Source organism: Anopheles gambiae, chromosome 3 (genome assembly GCF_943734735.2).
Source record: "Anopheles gambiae chromosome 3, idAnoGambNW_F1_1, whole genome shotgun sequence".
Lineage (NCBI taxonomy): Eukaryota > Metazoa > Arthropoda > Insecta > Diptera > Culicidae > Anopheles > Anopheles gambiae.
The window spans coordinates 93,419,530-93,438,887 of NC_064602.1; the positions used below are offsets into that span (position 1 = coordinate 93,419,530).

The following is a 19,358-nucleotide window of genomic DNA, read 5'->3' on the forward strand; positions in this document are numbered from 1 at the left end:
AAACGAATATATCTTCTCGCACGTGTGGAAGCTAACACACGATGTGATTATGCACGATATTGATATGCATGACGTTGTGTAGCATTCGTTGGTCTCGCCTTTCTTAACAATATTCAAAACCCATCGATTTTTTTTTGATAAATTCCTTTAAACATGACCTACTCCACTATTTACGGATTTCCTCGATTGCAGCTTCATTGTAAAAGTTTGTTTGGTTAATGCCTTGTGTTAAAACCGGCTCCGGAGCCGTTGGTGCAGAGCCGGCTCCGGAGCCGTCGGAGCGGAGCCGGCTCCTAAATTGTCTGGCTTCGGAGCCGTTTTGCCCATCACTACTACACACACCTTTCCCGTTCGCAATCTTCTCAGCACAGACATACGTTCTTTCGCAAACAGACCGTTTTGACAACTGGTGGCCGTACGCGAGAGGGCTCCGGCAGGATTGACGTGGTTGTGACGGTCATCACTTTTTCGTCATTCCAAGAACAAATCGCCAAAATACCGTGCATTTCGCGAAAATATTTCACCCACGCGCCCCGAATCACACCAGCAATCTCGCCGCGGGTGGTGAAAATAGCAACAACCCCGGTGTATCCGTGACCCGTGACACCGGTTGCAGCAGAGGGATCATCCCGTCGGGCTTCGGGGCTGGAAAGGCAAAACAAGTGCTGGTGCTGCTGAACTGTGTGTGTGTGTGTGTGCTCCACACCACAGTACGCTATGTAACAGCTCCGGCCGTGATTGATACGAGCAGGAAGGCACCTGGGGGTATGGGCGAATATTAATGCGTGTGCTTCCCCACCCACCCGCACTCGGCTAATCAGTTTTGGGTACGCTTTAACGTTTTCCAATTTGCTTATGTTTCGAGTTAAACTTTGTGCCACCGTACTCCGATAGAGACAGGTTCATACGGTTCTCTGTTGGATGCTCTCGCACTTACAGACTTGTTATTGATCGTGCCGTGTGTGTTTTTACTTTCGATTAAAGTTTTAGGTTACTGCACTATCTCACGTCTGGCCTAAGGATTGTTGAGTTTCAAAGCAAAGTAAGTTTAGATCGGAATTTGGACAGCGTTTCATTCTCACTCACGGCCCCCCTTCCTGCTATTTTCAGGTTACTTCTGCGTGATACAGGGCACCCTTCTCGAAACGTCACCAGCCAGCCAACACGCACATAATTGGATTACATTGTCGCAGCTAGGGGGGAGGGAGCGAGCAAACTGCCTGCAAATTGAGCAAGCAGTGGCCACACTGCACCTCTAGCAACTCCGTTCGGAGCGACTTTGATTGTCGGGGAGAGGAGCGGAACGTCACGGATAGCAACGGAAGCGCAACATTGGCTTCAACACTAACGGCAACGCGACGGTGCATCATTCAAGATGATGAACGAGGAAACTTCATCGCCGGCTAGCAGTAATGTGGTGGCACTATTCTTTAAGCGACTAGGACAGGTAAAGCGACAGCCCCCGGCCGACGGTCGTTAATTGCATTTTAATCGCCCTTTAAGGGCAGTCCAACGATGGCAAGCAACGGCTGTTGTATCATCACAGCTGGCAGACGCATTTAAAACAGCAGTTTTTCTTCCGCGCTCTCTATCTCTCGCTGTGTAGCTTTATCAACTGCAGCTGGACAAATGGACACCGCACACGAAGGTGCGGTGGGCGGCTGCGCTGGGGCTGGTAGGTTTATTTCTCCTGCGAGTATTCACCAAACAGGGCTGGTACATCGTCACGTACGCGCTCGGCATTTATCATCTAAATCTGTTCATCGCGTTCCTGACGCCGAAAATCGATCCGGCACTCGATCTGGACGGTAAGGCACTGCTGGTTGTTTGTTTAAATTGGCATTACTGCTGTTGCTACAACCTGCTGCTTACTCTTATCTTGTTGCAGATGACCAAGGTCCAGAGCTGCCCACGAAGTCCAACGAAGAGTTCCGACCCTTCATACGGCGGTTACCGGAGTTCAAGTTCTGGTACGCCATCAGCAAAAGCACGGTGATCGGTATCGTGTGCACCTTTTTCGATATGTTTAACGTGCCGGTCTTTTGGCCAATTTTGGTGCTATACTTTATCACCCTGTTCTGCATTACGATGAAGCGGCAAATTAGGGTAATTACGCTCTGTGCGCTTGTGTATACCAACAAACCTCTCTCTCTAACCTTTTCTTTCCTTTCTTTCCCCTCCCCTCGCTTGCAGCATATGATCAAGTACCGATACCTGCCGTTCACCCACAGTAAGCCGCGCTATCAGCCGGTGGCGCAGGAAAAGTGACAATTAAAAGCACAAACTCTACCAGCATCATCTTCGTCGTTGTCCTCGTCCTCCTCGTCGTCGATCGGCGGTAGTGTCGGGCCGGTCGCAGCAACATCAGCCGCTACCGCTCCGTTCCCGGCCACCGCCGCCACGTCCCCGGTCCTTGCCGGTGTCCACCCGTCCGCGGTCGGAGGAATGCCTTCTTCATCGGTGACAACCGTCTAAAGAGAAGGACACAGACAACCAGTGCAGGGGGAATGAAAAACAGCTGAAAAGTACTCCGATCCGTAACCGCCCGATCCCTTCAATCATTGAGAAGCAAACAAGAAACACACCCTGGGAAGCCCTGTCTCCATATCTGGCAAAGGCCGATCATCATGCGCCGTTGTGGGAATGATTTTTGAGAGGAAGGTTCCTTTTTCCCTCCCTCCCCAACAAAAATTGTGGCCTATTTTCTATCTCTCTCTCTTTTTTACCACTGATTCGCGTAGCTATCTTTCAATCGTCAGGGATATGTCCTCTCTGCTTTCTTTTTACAACTTTCGTCCCTATCTTCTCGCTCCTTAATGTCCCGTTTTAATGCGTAGTGCAAAATTTTATCTGTTTCCCCTTCCCACCCGTCAGTAGAGCGATGGTAGCACGAAGGCGGCAAGCCGTTTCTTGGTTCGGTTCGGTTTAGTTCTTTTCCCCCCTCCCAACAAACACATTTTTCCCACGTGTGCGCGAGTGTGAGCACAGGTATAGGTGTATTTGTACCACGCCTGTAGCCAACCCGCACCGAGCAGATCCTGCTGGTATTGATTTTGTGCTTACGTCGTAGCAAAAGAAAACATAATAATTTGAATTGAAGTTTTGTTTCCTTTTTTAAACAAAAAATCGTAAACAACCCCTTTTCCGTTTCCCGTTTGAATTTCCCGCTTGTTTTTAAATTGCCAGTTGTGTAAAATAACTAATAGGAATAACTAGGCTCTTCGGAATGAGTCTGCTAAATGAATCAATACCCCCTTTTGGCTCTTTTTACACACCACACGGAAGAGCAAGCAACACAGTGTGTGAATTTGTAAATTTAGAAGAACATTTAGAAGTTTCGGTCCCCCCGAAAAGCGAAGGGGTAACATCAGCTTTTGTGAAGAAGCAAAGAACCAAAAAAATGAAGAGGAACATCATTTATAAAATGGCAAGCGAAGCGAATAAGATCACGCTATTAAGTTAGTTGAATTCTACCACATATTACTAGCGATGGGTTTAGAAATGTTATCTGTAATTATATTGCGTTTCATATGCTAGGTTCATTATTATTATCGGTACCGTATTTGCGTGTAAGTAGCGTTGTGAAGTATTTCCCCTTTCCCTTTATTGTTTCTCTATATCCAACACACCTCCCCACACCACCTTTTCGCTTGGTTATTGTATTTTTATTTTACCGTTTTTTTTTTCAAGAAATAGTTCTAATTATATCCCGCCAATGGTATTTTGTGTTCTTCCGTTTTCAATGCTATTTACCCCCCAAAAACGAGGACATATTTCAAGAAATCTAGCTATTTTTTTTCCATAATTTTAAGTTTCTATCCAACACACAGTGCGCGCACCCACGATATTTAGTTGATCCGGGTCGAATAAATGGGGATCCCAACTCCCAAAACCAAGCCGAAATAGATCAGAGATATAGGATCTATTTGCTGATGTCACCGCCAGTGGGGTAGAGGACAGATTAACGCAGCGTGTGTGTGTGTGTGTACACACTATCCTAACACAACATGATCCAAATAATACAGTGAATCATTTAAACGTAGCCAGTAGCACTAAGCCATTTCACTGATTAGATGAATGAGAAATTGATGCGGTTTTTTTCTTATGTTTTGTTCATGTCGATAGTTCTTTCTTCGGTTCAAGTTCCTGAGAAAAGAGCCTTTGTGTGAGTTATCTTCTTATCGTGAAAGGGCTCCTATACAAGGTCTGATAAATGCATGTCTCAGCTGAAAGATAGCAGACCGCAATACGCACTTGATGCATCTGACAAATGAATTACACTTTCAACATGATCGTCATCTAGTAGCCCGTTTTTTTGTAATAATGGCAATAGAAGATCATCTAGCGGTCACGCACCGCGATAAGAAGAGATAGTAGGGAGCGTGCTTTGTACAACAATCACTGATTTGCGGTTAGGGGACAGGAAAGAGTTGTATTTCCCCTCAATTATTCATCTTGCTTCTTCTGTTCCCAAAATTGAAACGTTTTCAATCAACGATCGGTGACTGGCGGGTGGAATATTTTGGAACGGAAGAAAAAGGCCACAGGTGTGTATAATCAAACAATAAACGTGAATTCAACCGGAATGCAGTTTTATTGCCGTTCGCCCTTTCCGTCGCCAAAAAACTCTCTCACTTTCGTGACGATCTCCTCCAGCGCCACCACCGCCGGGCTGGTCGGGAACTCGGTGATGAAATCTTTCCCCTCATCGCAGCACTTTGTGAGGCGCGGATCGAGCGGCAGCTGGCCCAGGTACGGTACCTCCATCTCGATGCACATCTGTTCGGCGCCGCCAGTCCGGGCCGGGAAGATGCGCGTCTCGGTCGTGCACTTGGGGCACACGAACGCGCTCATGTTCTCGATCACGCCCACCACCGGGATGGCAAGCTTCTTGCAGAACGATATCTCCTTGCGCACGTCGAGCAGCGCGACCTCCTGCGGCGTCGTCACCAGCACTGCGCCCCACGAACCGTCCGTCCCCTTGAGGAAGGTCGTCGCGGACAGATGCTCGTCGGACGTGCCGGGCGGCGTATCCAGCACCAGATAGTCCAGCTGTCCCCAGTCGACCTCGGTCAGGAACTGGCGAATCATGCCGTTCTTCTTCGGCCCCCGCCAGATGATTGCATCGTCCGGGCTGCCGAGCAGGAAGCCGATCGACATCAGGCTCAGATTGTCCTCGATGTACACCGGCGACCAGCCCGAACCGCTCTGGTGCACCTGCTCACCGAGCACGCCGAGCACGCGTGGCTGCGACGGACCGCAGATGTCGATATCGAGCACGCCAAAGTTCTCGTCCGGGTTGCGGTGGGCCATGGCACGGGAGAGGAGCGCCGTCACTGTGCTCTTGCCCACGCCACCCTTGCCGGACAGCACCAGCAGCTTGTTGCGCACGTCGGCCAGCTTCTGCCGGACCAGTGCGATGGCCGGATCGGGCCCTTTCGGCCCAGTCGCACACAGCTGCTGATTGGGACAGCCGGCACACGCGGACGCTTTGCCCGCATCGTCGCTCTGTGTGCCGGGGCAGTGGGCTGGTGCATCGCTTGGAACGTCGGCACCACTGCTCATTGTGTGAAGAAAGTAAAGCGCGGAAAACAACACAAAACAGGGAAAATTCGTTTTTCGCAGCTCGCTGCGTATCGCTGCGTACGGCACGGCAGGATGTAAACAAACTGTGCCTGGAGATGAATCAGCTGACGGCAGCTGTCAAATGCAGGCGTGTCAAAGCATAGTCTTTTTCAAGAGGAAAGCTGTTTTTGGTCCGCCAGAAAGCTTGACGGCGAAAGGACGAAAGCCTTGCAAAAGTTTATCGACGAAACAGGGACATGCAGCTGGGGAAGATATTTGGAAACAGCAATACACACACACAAATTGGGGTGATTAATTTCATTTGCAATGAAATCTCCTTCTTTTTTGTCATTCGAGATTGAATCATTCGTGCTGATTAGATGCTGAGTAGGTGTGTTGATAGATCGGATCTTTGAAACGGTATTTTACTCCAAATCATTCTAACAACCACTGTTTTTCGATAATCTTGAACATTGCAATGAGTTTGCAATTATTGATTTATAACAAACTGATTATGACATCTCCACTTAATCAACTCCCATATGGTCTAGTGGCTAGGATATCTGGCTTTCACCCAGAAGGCCCGGGTTCGATTCCCGGTATGGGAACATACCTTTTTTATTTAGGTATGGATGGTATAAGTAGATAAGAAGAAGGAGTAAAGGGTGGATATTGTTAGCGTCATTTTGAGGAGCTTTATTGAGCTTCCCCTATGGTAACACTAGATTGTGATGAGATACCCTTAAACATGGATAAAATAGAATGAAAATGCTTCATATATAAGGACTCTCTTTGATACGAAAGAACTACAGATCGAGTACTTCGCAACAAAAAAGAAATAAATATTTTAGTACTATATTTCATTTTTTCGCGTGATTCAGTTTAATAACAATTGCTTCTCCTCAATGTGAGCTATCCTATTATTATTGGCCACGCACTATTTTGTTACGCCTCGATCAACTAGCCTTTCCCACGCCCTGCTACCAAACAAAGTGCCATCCAAATCGATTTCCATTATAGTTTTTGATTGTCTTTCCCTAAAGAACAACCCAGACTACCACCATACCACCGTAGAATGGTGAACAATTTGTAGCTCGTAAAACAAGTCAATATTTACCGTCCCACGGCTCACGGATAAAACATAAAATCACCTACCAAACAAACCATCAAACAAGCCCATTCTTTTCATCCCCAGTTGCCGCTTTCTATCGCAATTTGATCGTGATCAAACAACAAGGACGCGCTTTGACGCGCGACCACGATGTATGCGATGCTGTTAAAACAAACCAATATTCCTAATGCAGGCAAGCAAACACACGACAACTACCACAACAAAAAAGTTGTTTATTTTTTCCCATTGCCATCATATTGAGAGGTCAATGGGAGACGACTTTTGACCATTTTTTTGGGAAAGTCATAAGTTGTTGGGTATGAGAACAGTGAGTGAAACCTCCGAAAGGTCGGGTCAAACAAGTGTGGGAGGTCGATTGTGTCACAAAACAAACACCCGACCCGGTGATAGAAATACACAAGCTAACCCCCGCTTAAAATGGTAGATAAAAAGAGCGAAAACATGAGTATGCAATCTGCATGACGCCACGCCACCGCGAAGGAACACCGTTTATGTGAACATGTTATTACGGATGACCGGATGATGTGACCGAATGAATTGAGGGGGGGAGGAGGGTAACAGGAGTGGTCAGGGAAGGACAAGGCTATGACAACCGGAAAAGTGTGTCGAACGAGCACAGATCGGGAGCAACTGTTTGTACAGAACCTTCCCCGTGAGGCGTTATGGGTGGCACGCGCCACTTTCTTTACTTTTCACCTCGTTTTTTATATACAAAAAGATTCGTGGGACCGATTTAGACAGTCAGAAAATTACAACAGAGGAGATATTTGCTTCATTTGTTGTGCATATTGTTTCAATAATTTGCTTCTATCATTTTCCATTTTTTTTATAGAAAATCATAAAAATATATAGTTTTCCAGATTTTAGGTATTTTCTTTGAATCCTTAAACATGTTTGTTATAAATATAGGTTGTGATTCTTGAATTTTTGAATATTTATTAAGTCGTATAATTTTAATTCTTGCTTTGCACTAATTGCGTAGGTTTGTTACTAGTTTTGTTCCACTTTATATGTATCGATTTTACTATACTCTCTATCTTTTTTTCAATTTTCTGATCCTTTTGTCTATTTTTGTACTACAACTAAGTATTTTCATCTTTACTTCAGCCTTCTCTAGTTTCAAATCTATTTATATGATAGAGTACAATGATGGTCCGGTTTTTTCCCAGTAACATCTTCATTTGGATATCTTTTAGCATTCTTCGTTTATTTCCTTCAATTGTTTCTTTTAACTCCCATCTGCCATCTCTACCGTTCCTTCCACAAAGGCATACACAATACGAATCCAACCATTGCGCAATAATCGTTCTCAGCAGTAGACAAGCACATCCCAAACAATGCTTATACCGCGTAATATTGTGATAGCAACAACAAAAAAAAAATGCACCACCCATCTCTCACAGCCTTTACAACGCTAAAAAAAACAAGACAGCACACGAACGACAATCAAACGACCGGCCGAGCAGAACCGCTGGCCAAGCAGCGCCGGTACACGCCGGTAGAATCGCTCACATGATTAGACCGTCAATGAAAGGGATCGTAATTTATGTGCCATCACCGCCGAGGACAGATACCGACACCGACCGACACATCTCGCCTAAAGTGCCTTTGTCAGCGGCGGCGGCCAAGGGAGCACCGAAATTGTTGTCGTTCTGGTGGACCGGAATTTATTGTTGCTCGGCACTACTGACTTGTTCTGTTCACGTGCCCAGAACGATTGAAGCACTGCCCGGGGGACACACAGTGGCCCCGGGGGCGGAGGGTGAAGGCCCATATAGACATGGGATATAAAAACGCACGCCTGAAGACGCTGATCACACGCGTATGGGGCGTAACAGTAACGGTAACGATGAAGCAGAAATCACTTTTTCCGGTCTATTTGGTCAGAGCCGTCAGAGACATTTTGGGTGCACAGTCTGGACAGCTCTGTTCCGGTGTATGTGTGTTTTGTGTTTTTTTCTTTCTTTTAGACAACTGTATCTTCGAGGGACATTTCGGAAGTTAAGGCTGCGCACTGCGCTGGGCGAGCCATCGAAACGACAATGTACAGTAATGATAGCCGGGGATGATGAATATACCTCCATATCTCTCGTAACGATGTGGTCGTATTAAGCAGATAAGAAACAAGCATTAAGGATAAAAGGAGCAATGAGTAATATGTGAGAATTTTTTTGAATTTCCAGAGCACCAGCAAAATTTTAAAAAATCATGTACACTTCCGCCTAAAGGTATGCAATTGGTACATTTAGTTACGGAAGATATGCAATGCGCATTGCTTAAAACTCTACTTCCAACAACACTTTGCATAGTTTCAGGCGCATTCGTTTTGCTTTTTCCGAAAAACAACACAAACACACTGTCTCCTTTGACCCACTTCAGCTATTTATCTTCTCTCAACCCCTGCCTGCAAATACTTGACCCTTAGTAGTTGGTCACCCTCAGTCAGTCTAAAAAACAGTGCTGCAGGGAACAGAGGAGAAAAAAAAATCAATTGAGTGAATTGATTTTGGGTAAGTTTTTTTTTTCACCCAAGCGCCCTCGCAGTTTTCTGGACAGCACCCATCCAACCCTAAATCGCAAAAAATGGTCCAAACCACTCCGGTTTTCGCAATGGAACGGGGACATTTTTCCCAAACAAATAGTGTGTCCCTTTTTTTACCCATTATTCTGCTTCGCAACCAACTCTGCAGTGTTGTGACAAGACGTGTGCGCAATGCTCATTAGCCATTTATTTCATTCAGTGTTGACAGTGGGCATATTTCACTGATTTGCTTGATTTGCTGCTGGTTAATCTCTTTAGGCTTTCTGGTATCAGAGTTTTTTTCTTCTGTGGGTGGATGAGAGGGAGTGAGAATGTCGTTTTATTCATTTGCCGTGAGTTTTTCTTCGTCTGCTTACTGGCAAGTTGTCTGAGCACTGAAACGGACTAGTGCCAGGGAACAGGGATGAATACATAATTTATGGTACATTTAGTTTTCGGTGATACGCATGAATGATAATAAAATTGTAGCCGTTAGTGTAGCGGTGCAGAAAGACGGTGCACTTGGGGGCTTTCCTTTCTGTCCCTTGCTGTAGTGCGCTTTGGGTGGACATTCTTGTCAATTGTTAGTTGCTCCGAAGAACGGCTTGTATTGTACTGCAAAAGCACAATACGGTTTTATGGTGTGTGGGCTATTTTGATGTTTTTGTGATACTATTTCTATAATAAGATAAGTTGATGACGGTTTATTGATAGTTGTAATACTTTATATTAAGCATATGATCATGTTTAATGTGGTATACGATATGAAAGATAATAAAAAAAAATTGAATTAAATATTTTATATGATTTTAAATCAGTAAGAATGCAATTAGTCCTTACATTGAAGTTGTCAAGTTACAATAATAGTTGAAAATGATAGTAAAGTTAAATAAAAGTCAAATAAGTTCCATTGAATATCAAAGTCCTTCTTCCATAACTTTTCCACTTTTACAAACAAAACAATTCCCCCCAAATTTGCTCTCCTTTTTTGCCGGAACGTACCCAACCGAAAACGAAAGCGAAACCTCCAAAATGGCTGACTTCCTTCCGGGGTGCTTGTGCGTCGTCGTGAAGGCTGGTTCACCTTCCGTCCGAGTGGTTTTGTGGAGCTCATTCTCGCTCTCTCTCACTCTCGATCTCTCTCTACTGCTTTTTACACGGGAAAAAGGGCATACACTAGACGCCATTTTCTTTCCCTGTTCGGTGCTCTAAGCAGGCCTTGCCCGTTTTGCTCCACATTCCCTCCCGGCTACCCACAACGCTACTTGGAGTGCTCACCTTTCAAATGCTCAAGCATCCTTTCACTCACTTATCGAGCTGGCCATAGCTCCGTTGCCGTTGCTCCCTCACTCGCCATCCCACATTTGCCGTTCTGCCGTTCCTGCCACAAAAGTTTCCATTTCGAAAGCGGAGTGAAACGTGAAGGAAACAACCCACGCCGGCCATCCCGGCCACGGGACTTTGTCGGTGGTACGCGTGTCTCTATACCGTCCCCGTTCTGGCGGGGGATTATTTATATATTCATTTTGTGGTTTGATGAAAATACACCTCGCTGCCCTGTATCCGCCTGCGCCTTCGCCTTATGGGTGTGTATTCCCCTTGGCTGGGCTAGGCAAAAGGAGCGATGATGTCGGTACGAAGGGATTTGGTACAAATTTAATAAAGTTGTTTCACTTCCAGGGTGGAGGGGGGGGGGAAGGGGAGCGGGTGTCAGAAGGCTAATGGTAAGGACGGGAAAACCCGTCGGCCTACGCACACCCCTTGCCACCAGACCTTTTGCGCACAATCTGAGGGGAGGGTGAACAAGCAAGACATTCTGTAATGCTGAGATTGGAGTAAAAGGAGCAGGATTGGAGGGTTCGGAAATGGCCGGGTACGGTGTACAGTAAGTGCTTTATAGTTTGGTTTGATGCAAAGAAAAGAATAATGCAATAAGGGCCTTAATAAACCATTCAAGCTACTGATCATATCATATCGTGTCAATATGTTGCATACCTTTAGGCGACATTCATCGTGCTTTTAGTACATAAGGCGTGTCACTAAAATACTTTGTCGCACATTTACACTCACCACTGTAAGTACATTTTTCTAGCTTTAGATACACCTCTCCCTCTCCCGTTAACCAGTGGCCATTTGTATTCCTTCCAGTGACGAAGAACCCTGCCAGAAAGTGAAACGGAGGTTTCTCTCGCGCGCACGATATTTGGCCAGCGTGCAGCAGCAGCAGCAGCAACGGCAGCGGTGGTTGGTGTCAATTAATTATCAACAAGCAGATCATTTACACGTGTTAACGTGTTAATTAAGTGATAAACTGGTGCAAGATAAATTTTGTGCAACAAAACTCGTGCGAGATCCACGGGGGAAGGGCACAAAGATATTCATTTGCCCGCCGAGCGAACGCTTTTGCATGGCAAAATGGGGGAAAATCTGGACTGGCTGGTTTTTGGAGGGATTTATTTAGTTTGTTCTGTTTTTTTTTGTGTGTATTGTGGTCTCGCTGCGCATTTATATCATTACATTCTGCGTAAAAAGAACCTTATTGTGGGTGGGATTGCATCGTAGCTCGTTTGCCTGCGGTTCGATGAGAACGGTAAGCGCTATTACTGCAAATGGAAGGAAAGAGACTCATAAGCATTATGATTCAGGTCATCTTTGACATGATGTTGATCAATGAAGCAACTACTCATTCCCACACACTCCCACACACCGACGAACGAACGAGAGCAGGTAGAACGACAGAGAGCAATGGGAATGAGGGAAATCCAATTGTAGATCCTTCCAAGGTGAAAGCTGCTGAGGTGAGAAAATCCCATTCTTTGGTGCAGCTAAGCCATCACTTTCATTGAATTGCAGCCTTGCGAGACCTGTCGGGTTGTGTGTTATAATACTTTGGATTATAAGCAGTTCAATGCTATGATGAGTTTCGGTGTTATGGAGTTTATTCAGTAAAAAGAGCCGAATTAAATAGAAACAAAAATTAATAGATCGATGCTAAAAATATAGCCGATTAAAAAGAAGTTTTGAAAAAAGTTTCTGTTTGCAAAAAACCTCTATCGATCAACTCTCCTTCGAACCGGATTTGAACCAGTGACCTATGGATTACTTCTGCCGATGATGCGCGCACGCTATCGCTGTCTACAGTCCACCGCTCTACCAACTGAGCTATCGAAGGCACCTGGGGGCAAGCCAATCGCTTGCAAAGTGTAGACAAGCACGAGCATCAACAGTGTCTATTATCTTAAGACCTTTTTAATGACTTAATTTAATTGCTCTTTTTTACGTTATTATTGTGTTTACCCAAAAAAAAAACATGTAAAATTGAAGCTTATTGTTTAATGATTTTGCCCATTACACAACTGTTTACTTTGATTGTTTTCTGTACATGCCCAGACATGCCAATCCAGCAAGAACAAGCAAGTGTCCAAAACAATCTGATTGAAAACCCCAATCTTTAAATAGGATCAATTTTCGGCTTATCTTCCTATTTGTTTGTGGTAGTTTGTTCAAACTCCATGTTCCATTGACGGCCATGTTTCTCTCTTTTTCTTGTTTAAACAGAGATCGATGGCGTGTAAAAAAACAGAACAGAACAGAGCATAAACGGGCGAAGAAAGGTAAACGGAGCAGAAGGAAAAACCAATCAACTGTATCAATCGTTTCTGTGTGAAACGAAAGGAGAACAGAACAAAACGGTTTCCTCGTGGCCAAAACAAAGGCAATAGATATGCCCCATCAAACGCTGGTACTGGTTACTTCTGCTTCTACCATACTTCGAAGATTCTTGCGCTCTTTTCTCCCTCTTTTTACCTGCCCATATCCGTTAAGACACCGGGGCTGCGGTCAGTGGCGTTGTTTGCGTTACGGAAATTCAATCCGATAATTGCCAGGCCTGCTCGGTTTTTTTCCTTTCTAGGGCGTAAACCGCACTCGCACACGCACGCACAATTCAAACTAATCGTTGCGAGACGAGCAGTCGAAGGTGTTTGCTGCCCTCACCCAAGGGTCATGTGTAATAAAGGATCAGCGGCTTCTTAGCAGCGGATTTGCAGCCTGCGACGGCGGCTTTCGATGGACGAAATCAATCCCCCCCAATGGCAGAAATCGGTGGCATTTGCAGATTTGGCCGAGCATGTGAGCTTTTTGTTTTATTGTGTTGCCCTGCGTTGTTTGCCCGAAATAAGTCGCCGTGAGAAACCGCACCCGAGGTCTCAGCCAAAAACGGAAGCAATCGGACCCTGAAGTTTTGGTTTTGTTGTTTGCCATAATTTCAGTACTACACAAATCTATTACCGTAAGCTGCTATAATCGTTGGTAATGCGTGGTATGGTGGGGGTTTTTAAAACTATTTTTCAGTTAATTATTTTACGATTTGCTTTGCCGGAGGTCCGCCTTGAGGTGAGATAATTTGCTTATCGTTGGTGCGTGGCCTAGGGAGCCGTTAGTCAGAAAGTCCCTCGGAAGGTTGGGTATTGGATAAGGCTCAGTGAATTTGTATAGTTTGTTGGTGCTGACGGTAATTTGCTTTCGGAAAAGCTTAAACTTTTAAATAATAACTTCCGTTTCATGTAAAATAAACTTTAACATTGAATCGATTGAATCGTGCTACCAACAACTTTTTCAACACATTTTTGTTTATGGACTCAAATTACGATCGAATTCAGCTCAATTGCTCACTCCCTGATCTCCTCCCTCAAGCACATTTTTATATGACATTTCCGTTACAATCTCGACTAAAACCCAATCTCATCTCAACCTAATACTTCCGTCCACCAACGTCAAGTGCAGCTTCAGTCAACAGACATAGAGACGAACGAAAAGCTCCTCCATTGCCAGCTTATATATACTATACGCCTTCGCCCTGTCAACGCTCTGTTCATTTGATGAAGGAAACAAATCTAATAAAAATCATCTTCCTAAACCCCCGGTTTCCAACACAGCGCTTAAACCTCGTTTGGTTTCGTCCGCTTTATTGAATCGTTTCCGTTGACTTCTCCAAACACCAATGAAAAGGAGGAAACAATTTTTGTTGAAGAACGTCAGGGAAAAGTTTTTTGTTTTCCTCACTTACTCGCTTCCCTCCTCCGGTTTGTTTGTGACGAGTTTTCGTGTGATGATATTGGATTTCCATCTTTTTCTTGTCGTTTCTATGCTTTTCTTCTGTTCAATATTAATTTAAAACATTCAATTGATAAAGTTTTATGATAGGATTATCTTAGATGATGATTTGTGGAATAAATATTACATTTCATCAGCTTTTTTCTCAAAAGGACTTGTTTTTTAGCTATTTTTAGTATTATGAGCTTAAACGATCTATTATCCTTTCTGCATTGCTCGTCTCTCTCTCGTAAACCGCCTATTTTTTGCTTATTATTCTCCCCTTTATCAAAAAGACACAAACAGCACAAGCCATCGCAATTGATTGTGGGCTGTGATAAATTGTTTTGAAATTAAAATAAATTTCATTACAACACACCCTTCTTTTCCTTCCCCCAATTCCTTCAGTGGGCGTTAACTGGTGGTTCCTGGTGGCAACCGCAATCACCGTACACGATCGTGTTGATTGTTGCTTCCTTTAGCAATAATCGCCCACCCTTGCACAAACTAGCGTTCGCTAACGTGGTGTGTGTGTGTGAAATCTGTCCCGACCAAACCCACCACCCACCCACAACCAACCACCCCGGCCCAGCCCATCCACACGCGACAAGAAACATATTGTTTGTGCGGGGTTTTCCCCCATTTTCTCCCGTGTTTGTGTGTGAAACGCATTGTGTAAATACCGAAAATCTCCTAGTGAAGGGGAAGGTTTAGTTCACACTGTTTACGCGTGTGCCCGTGCCGACGACTTTTCACGACCATTAAGGTGCGTGGTTGGGGAGAAAGGAACAAAAAAAACGCGTATGCGCGTCCCAAAAGAACAATTCACACCGCACACAAATATCCCGTCCATCCTCCCTAGGGGTGGGAGTGGGTTTTGTGCTGTTGTTCTAGTGTAAAGGGAAACCGTTTAATAGCATCATTAAACGATGTTATGAATTTTTGATCGACTTTCCCTCTTTCCAGGTTAGGTGGGTTCGATAGAGAGAGAGGGAATTAGATCAACACGATCAAATGCGGTGATATAGTGTGCTACAAATTTCTATTTACAATGTCACGCTGTTGTTTGTACAATGAAGCGATACATTTGCAAGCAAAAGAAGATAAATCCCTAATCAATCCTTGATTATTTCGTCCATAAAAAATTACTATTACAATTACTAGACTTATTTAAATCCAAACAGAAGTAGATAGGATTTGCAACATTGGTGAACATTATTGAATCGAATGTTCGTTGAATAGAAGAGATGTTTGAACAAATAAATAACATTTAAAATATGAAAATGTATGCTCGAATATGTAAAAATATATATTACATGCAGTTAATATAAATTGAAGACAAACAATAGAAAAAAAAACAAAACCTGTAAAGAGAAATGAACAAAAAAGTTATAAATGGTACAGCTTTTTGTTACTACTGTTGTTTTATAATAAAAAAACACATGCAAAAACATTTCACAACGTATTACCACACTTCGAAATAGATCACACACATACGGATGATCGTAACTAATCTCCGTTTGGGAAAACAACGCAAAAATGAAATGAAAAAACAAAACAGACACAAAAGGTACGAAAGTTTTGACACAAATGTACGACACAAACACACCAAACAGACAATCAATGTGAAAGAAAATTCAATTAACCCAACACAATACCGATACGGAAGGATGTTGGAAATCTTGTGTTTGTTTTTTCTTGTTCCCACCCCATCCAAGTCGGTCGCAGCAAAGCGAAATGGGAAAGGAAAGTTTTCCAAACTCATCCAAGAAAGTTGTTTCATCCAGCGCGCTGGACAAGGGATAAACGTGATGTGACACAACATACCATACGTGGATGGTTGGATGGACACCAACGGCATCGGTTGTGTCGCCCGCAAACTCTAATCTAATAGCAAATTTACCAAACTGTTACAAGCTATTAGTGAGGCGGGAAAAAGGTTGTCAATTGCATAGGTGTTTTTTGGGTGATGATTGCTTTTCTCTCCCAAACCATTGCTTCACTGGCACTTCTGGGGAGTTTCTTTCAGCATGAAGGATTGTTTGTTTGCTGCTTCATGCTTTTTTTGTTCAAAGTATGGAACGATTGGTTTGGGTTCAATGAAGAAACTGTCTGCAATCCGATTAACCACCAACAAACAATGTGGTTGTGGTGCAATTTCTTTCTGTGCCTGAAAAATGAACCTTTTTCTGGGGATTTTTATTCCACGTATTAAAGATGATGTAATTCTTTCTAATACTAACATACAGAGGCAATCAACCCAAAATATACGAATCGGAATACTGTCTTGGCATATCGATGATGTTACACACAAGCACTACTGATAGAGTTTAGTTGTACACAAAGTGATGACTAATAACTATGAAATTCTTCTCTTCTTCTTGGCCTGCTCATATATGAGCACGTCTCGTAGACATGGCTAGGTCGCCAATCCGTTTTCAGGAAATTCGGTCCTGGGCTGCAGTCCTCCAACCACAGCTGCATCTGATCTCTGACAGATTCCACCTGATCCAGCCAACGAGCTCGCTGTGCTCCTCTACGCCTCGTGCCGAACGGGTCGCTGACGAGCACCTTCCTGGTGGGGCATGAGTCCGGCATCTTCATCACGTGCCCCAGCCATCGTATCCTTCCGGCTTTGATGACCGTCAGGATATCTGCACCGCCAAACAGCTCAGCTAGCTCGTGGTTCATCCTCCTTCTCCACACGCCCTGCTCGCACACACCGCCAAAGATAGTCCTTAGCACCCGCGAGTTCGTTCGAAAATGGCAAGTGCAATGGCGTCCTCCGTTAGCATAGCCCAATACTCGTACCCCTAGAGGACTACCGGACGAATCAGTGTGCGATATATAGTATGGCGCTTTTCGTGTGGTGCTGGAGTCTTCTGGATTGCAGGAGTTTGTGGAGCCCATAGTAGGCACGACTTCCCTGAACAATGCGCCTTCGGATTTCGCTGCTTACGTTGTTGTCCGAAGCTACGATCGTATCAAGGTACCAGAACTCAAGGTAGTTGAACAGACAACATTAGAGTTCGTCTCCTTGCCTCAGACCCCGGTGAGATTCGAACGATTCCGAAAGCATGTTCGTCACTCTCATCTTGCACTGCAACCCGTCCATAGTGGCCCTCAACAGCTGTATCAGCTTCCCAGGGAATCCGTACTGCTGCATGGTGTTCCATAGCTCATTCCGATCTATGGTATCGTAGGCCGCCTTGAAGTCGATGAATAGGTGGTGCGTAGGTATATGGTGCTCTCGGCATTTCTGGAGGATCTGCCGTAGAGTAAATATTTGGTTGGGGGTCGATTTGCGTCCAAAACATCCAGCTTAGTAGCTGCCGAACTATGAAATTATCCAATTTAATCTAATTAACCACATTGGCCATTATTGGCTACATGACCGGTTTGTTGAGACTAATAGTGACGGTTCGACGTCCAGTGGACTTCAATAATGTTTGTAACACATAGGATACCAAGATTGTTTTAAAATATTGGACTTAGCAGGAGCTTAGCTAAAGTGTATCCTTAACGATCTCTGAAAACAGTATTCTAAAACATGGCTAAAACAAATGTCCAGAAAGTCCCAAAGTCACGCCCAAAAAATGATACACATCTTTGATAATGATATCCATCTTCATCTATCAAGAATACCTTGTTAAATATCCACATTACATATAAGCATTCTTTCCGTAAACAGAAACATTTCGATATACTTCCTATAATTATTACCATCAGATGTGATTTTATCTTGACGATCAACATAACTCACCCTCAACTGATATCATCTTTGCTTGCTCTCCATTACAATTATAGAGAATTTGTTGATTGCCTTATCATGATATCAAACACGCAATTACAAACCCATTATACCCACCCAAACCGCAAACACTCTGTCAACTCCAAGAAAAACCGAGCAGTTAGTGATCCGTTACGCTATCACATCCTGAAAGCGAATCGTTCCCGTTCGTATCTAGATTGAAACCGTGTTTACAAGGGCCGGGCTGTTGTACGTGGACTTGCTTGGAGTTTCTGCAAGACATGTTCCTGTTACTACCCTTAATCCTAGCTGTCGGGCTATGTCGGGCGTTCTTGTGAAGGTGAAACATAATAGGACATCAAGCAGTAACGTATTCAAATGATGTCGCTTCTGTTACGCTGCCATTTCCCCCCTACACAGCTTGTTTTGTGCCCTTATTCAATCACTTGGCATTCTGGCAGCTTCCGGCTTGTTTGGTATGTCCTTTCCTTAGTGCTGTCCTTCTGTCAATCGTTATCGTTGCCGGAGTTTATTTCCCCTTGCAGGGGACACTTAATTTAAATATATTGGCTTACGCAATGGAGCCTCTTTCTCCAAGTCTCGAGTTTAGTTCGATAAGATCGTTCTACCGTCCTTCAACTGAAAAGCAATGATTTGAATACTCAAAGAAAGAACTCAACTTCCCTTTTACAGACGAAAACAGGAACCCTTCGCATAGGGCAACAATCAAAAGTCAAAGTGAAAGTGTTTGTATCACAATTTCTTCCGATTTCGGGCGAGGTCTTTCCCCCTTCGGTTTGGTGATTGGTCGGCAGACCAGGAGGTTGTTGGAAGGTTGATTGAATCTTTTTTGTGAAAGAAAGACAGCTTGAAATAGAGCAATCGAGCAAAAAAGGATCGGCTACTAAGAGGCAAACGAGTGAGATGGAAAAACGAGGACGAGAAACATAACATTGGAAAGTGTGCGTCGTCACACACGCGAGTGCGCTGTGTCCGCGCTGTGTCCATTGGCGCGATGGATCCGACCCATTTCGGATATGACAGGCTGGAGAATGGAGCCGGAGAACCGGAACCGGATATGAGCCAATCCTAGACCGGGAAGCGAAAATAAAGTTATCATCATCATTATCCCCGCACCACAGCGGCGGCGTTCGTTCGTGTGCGCAAAAAGGACAACCCTGGGCTAGGACGTGCCTAAGCGTTCAGGGGTTTTTTTTTGCTTCCATGAATTTAAGCAGCAGCAGCAGCATGGGGGAAAAGGCATTAAGCACCCACGTACGCCAGGCAGATGGTGA

At 44.4% G+C, this 19,358-nt stretch overlaps 2 protein-coding genes and 2 non-coding genes across 4 annotated transcripts; 2 read left to right on the plus strand and 2 right to left on the minus strand.

Annotated features, from left to right (window-relative positions):
• Window positions 1-388: 388 nt before the first annotated feature.
• On the plus strand, window positions 389-4,042 carry LOC1280675 (protein RER1). Its single transcript, XM_320536.5, has 6 exons — window positions 389-827; window positions 985-1,042; window positions 1,111-1,447; window positions 1,607-1,808; window positions 1,889-2,106; window positions 2,194-4,042. Exons 3-6 carry the CDS (start codon window positions 1,376-1,378, stop codon window positions 2,266-2,268), a joined length of 567 nt encoding a protein of 188 aa, XP_320536.3. The 5' UTR covers window positions 389-827; window positions 985-1,042; window positions 1,111-1,375; the 3' UTR covers window positions 2,269-4,042.
• A 533-nt stretch (window positions 4,043-4,575) lies between these two features.
• On the minus strand, window positions 4,576-5,700 carry LOC1280674 (cytosolic Fe-S cluster assembly factor Nubp1 homolog). The gene has a single exon (XM_320535.4). The coding sequence runs from the start codon at window positions 5,563-5,565 to the stop codon at window positions 4,594-4,596; it is 972 nt and encodes a 323-aa protein (XP_320535.4). The 5' UTR covers window positions 5,566-5,700; the 3' UTR covers window positions 4,576-4,593.
• A 401-nt stretch (window positions 5,701-6,101) lies between these two features.
• On the plus strand, window positions 6,102-6,173 carry Trnae-uuc (transfer RNA glutamic acid (anticodon UUC)). The gene has a single exon. It is a non-coding gene; the product is annotated as a tRNA-Glu (tRNA).
• A 6,109-nt stretch (window positions 6,174-12,282) lies between these two features.
• Window positions 12,283-12,390, minus strand: Trnay-gua (transfer RNA tyrosine (anticodon GUA)). The gene is made up of 2 exons: window positions 12,354-12,390; window positions 12,283-12,318 (listed from the first exon to the last, which is right to left on the minus strand). It is a non-coding gene; the product is annotated as a tRNA-Tyr (tRNA).
• Between the last annotated feature and the right edge of the window lie 6,968 nt (window positions 12,391-19,358).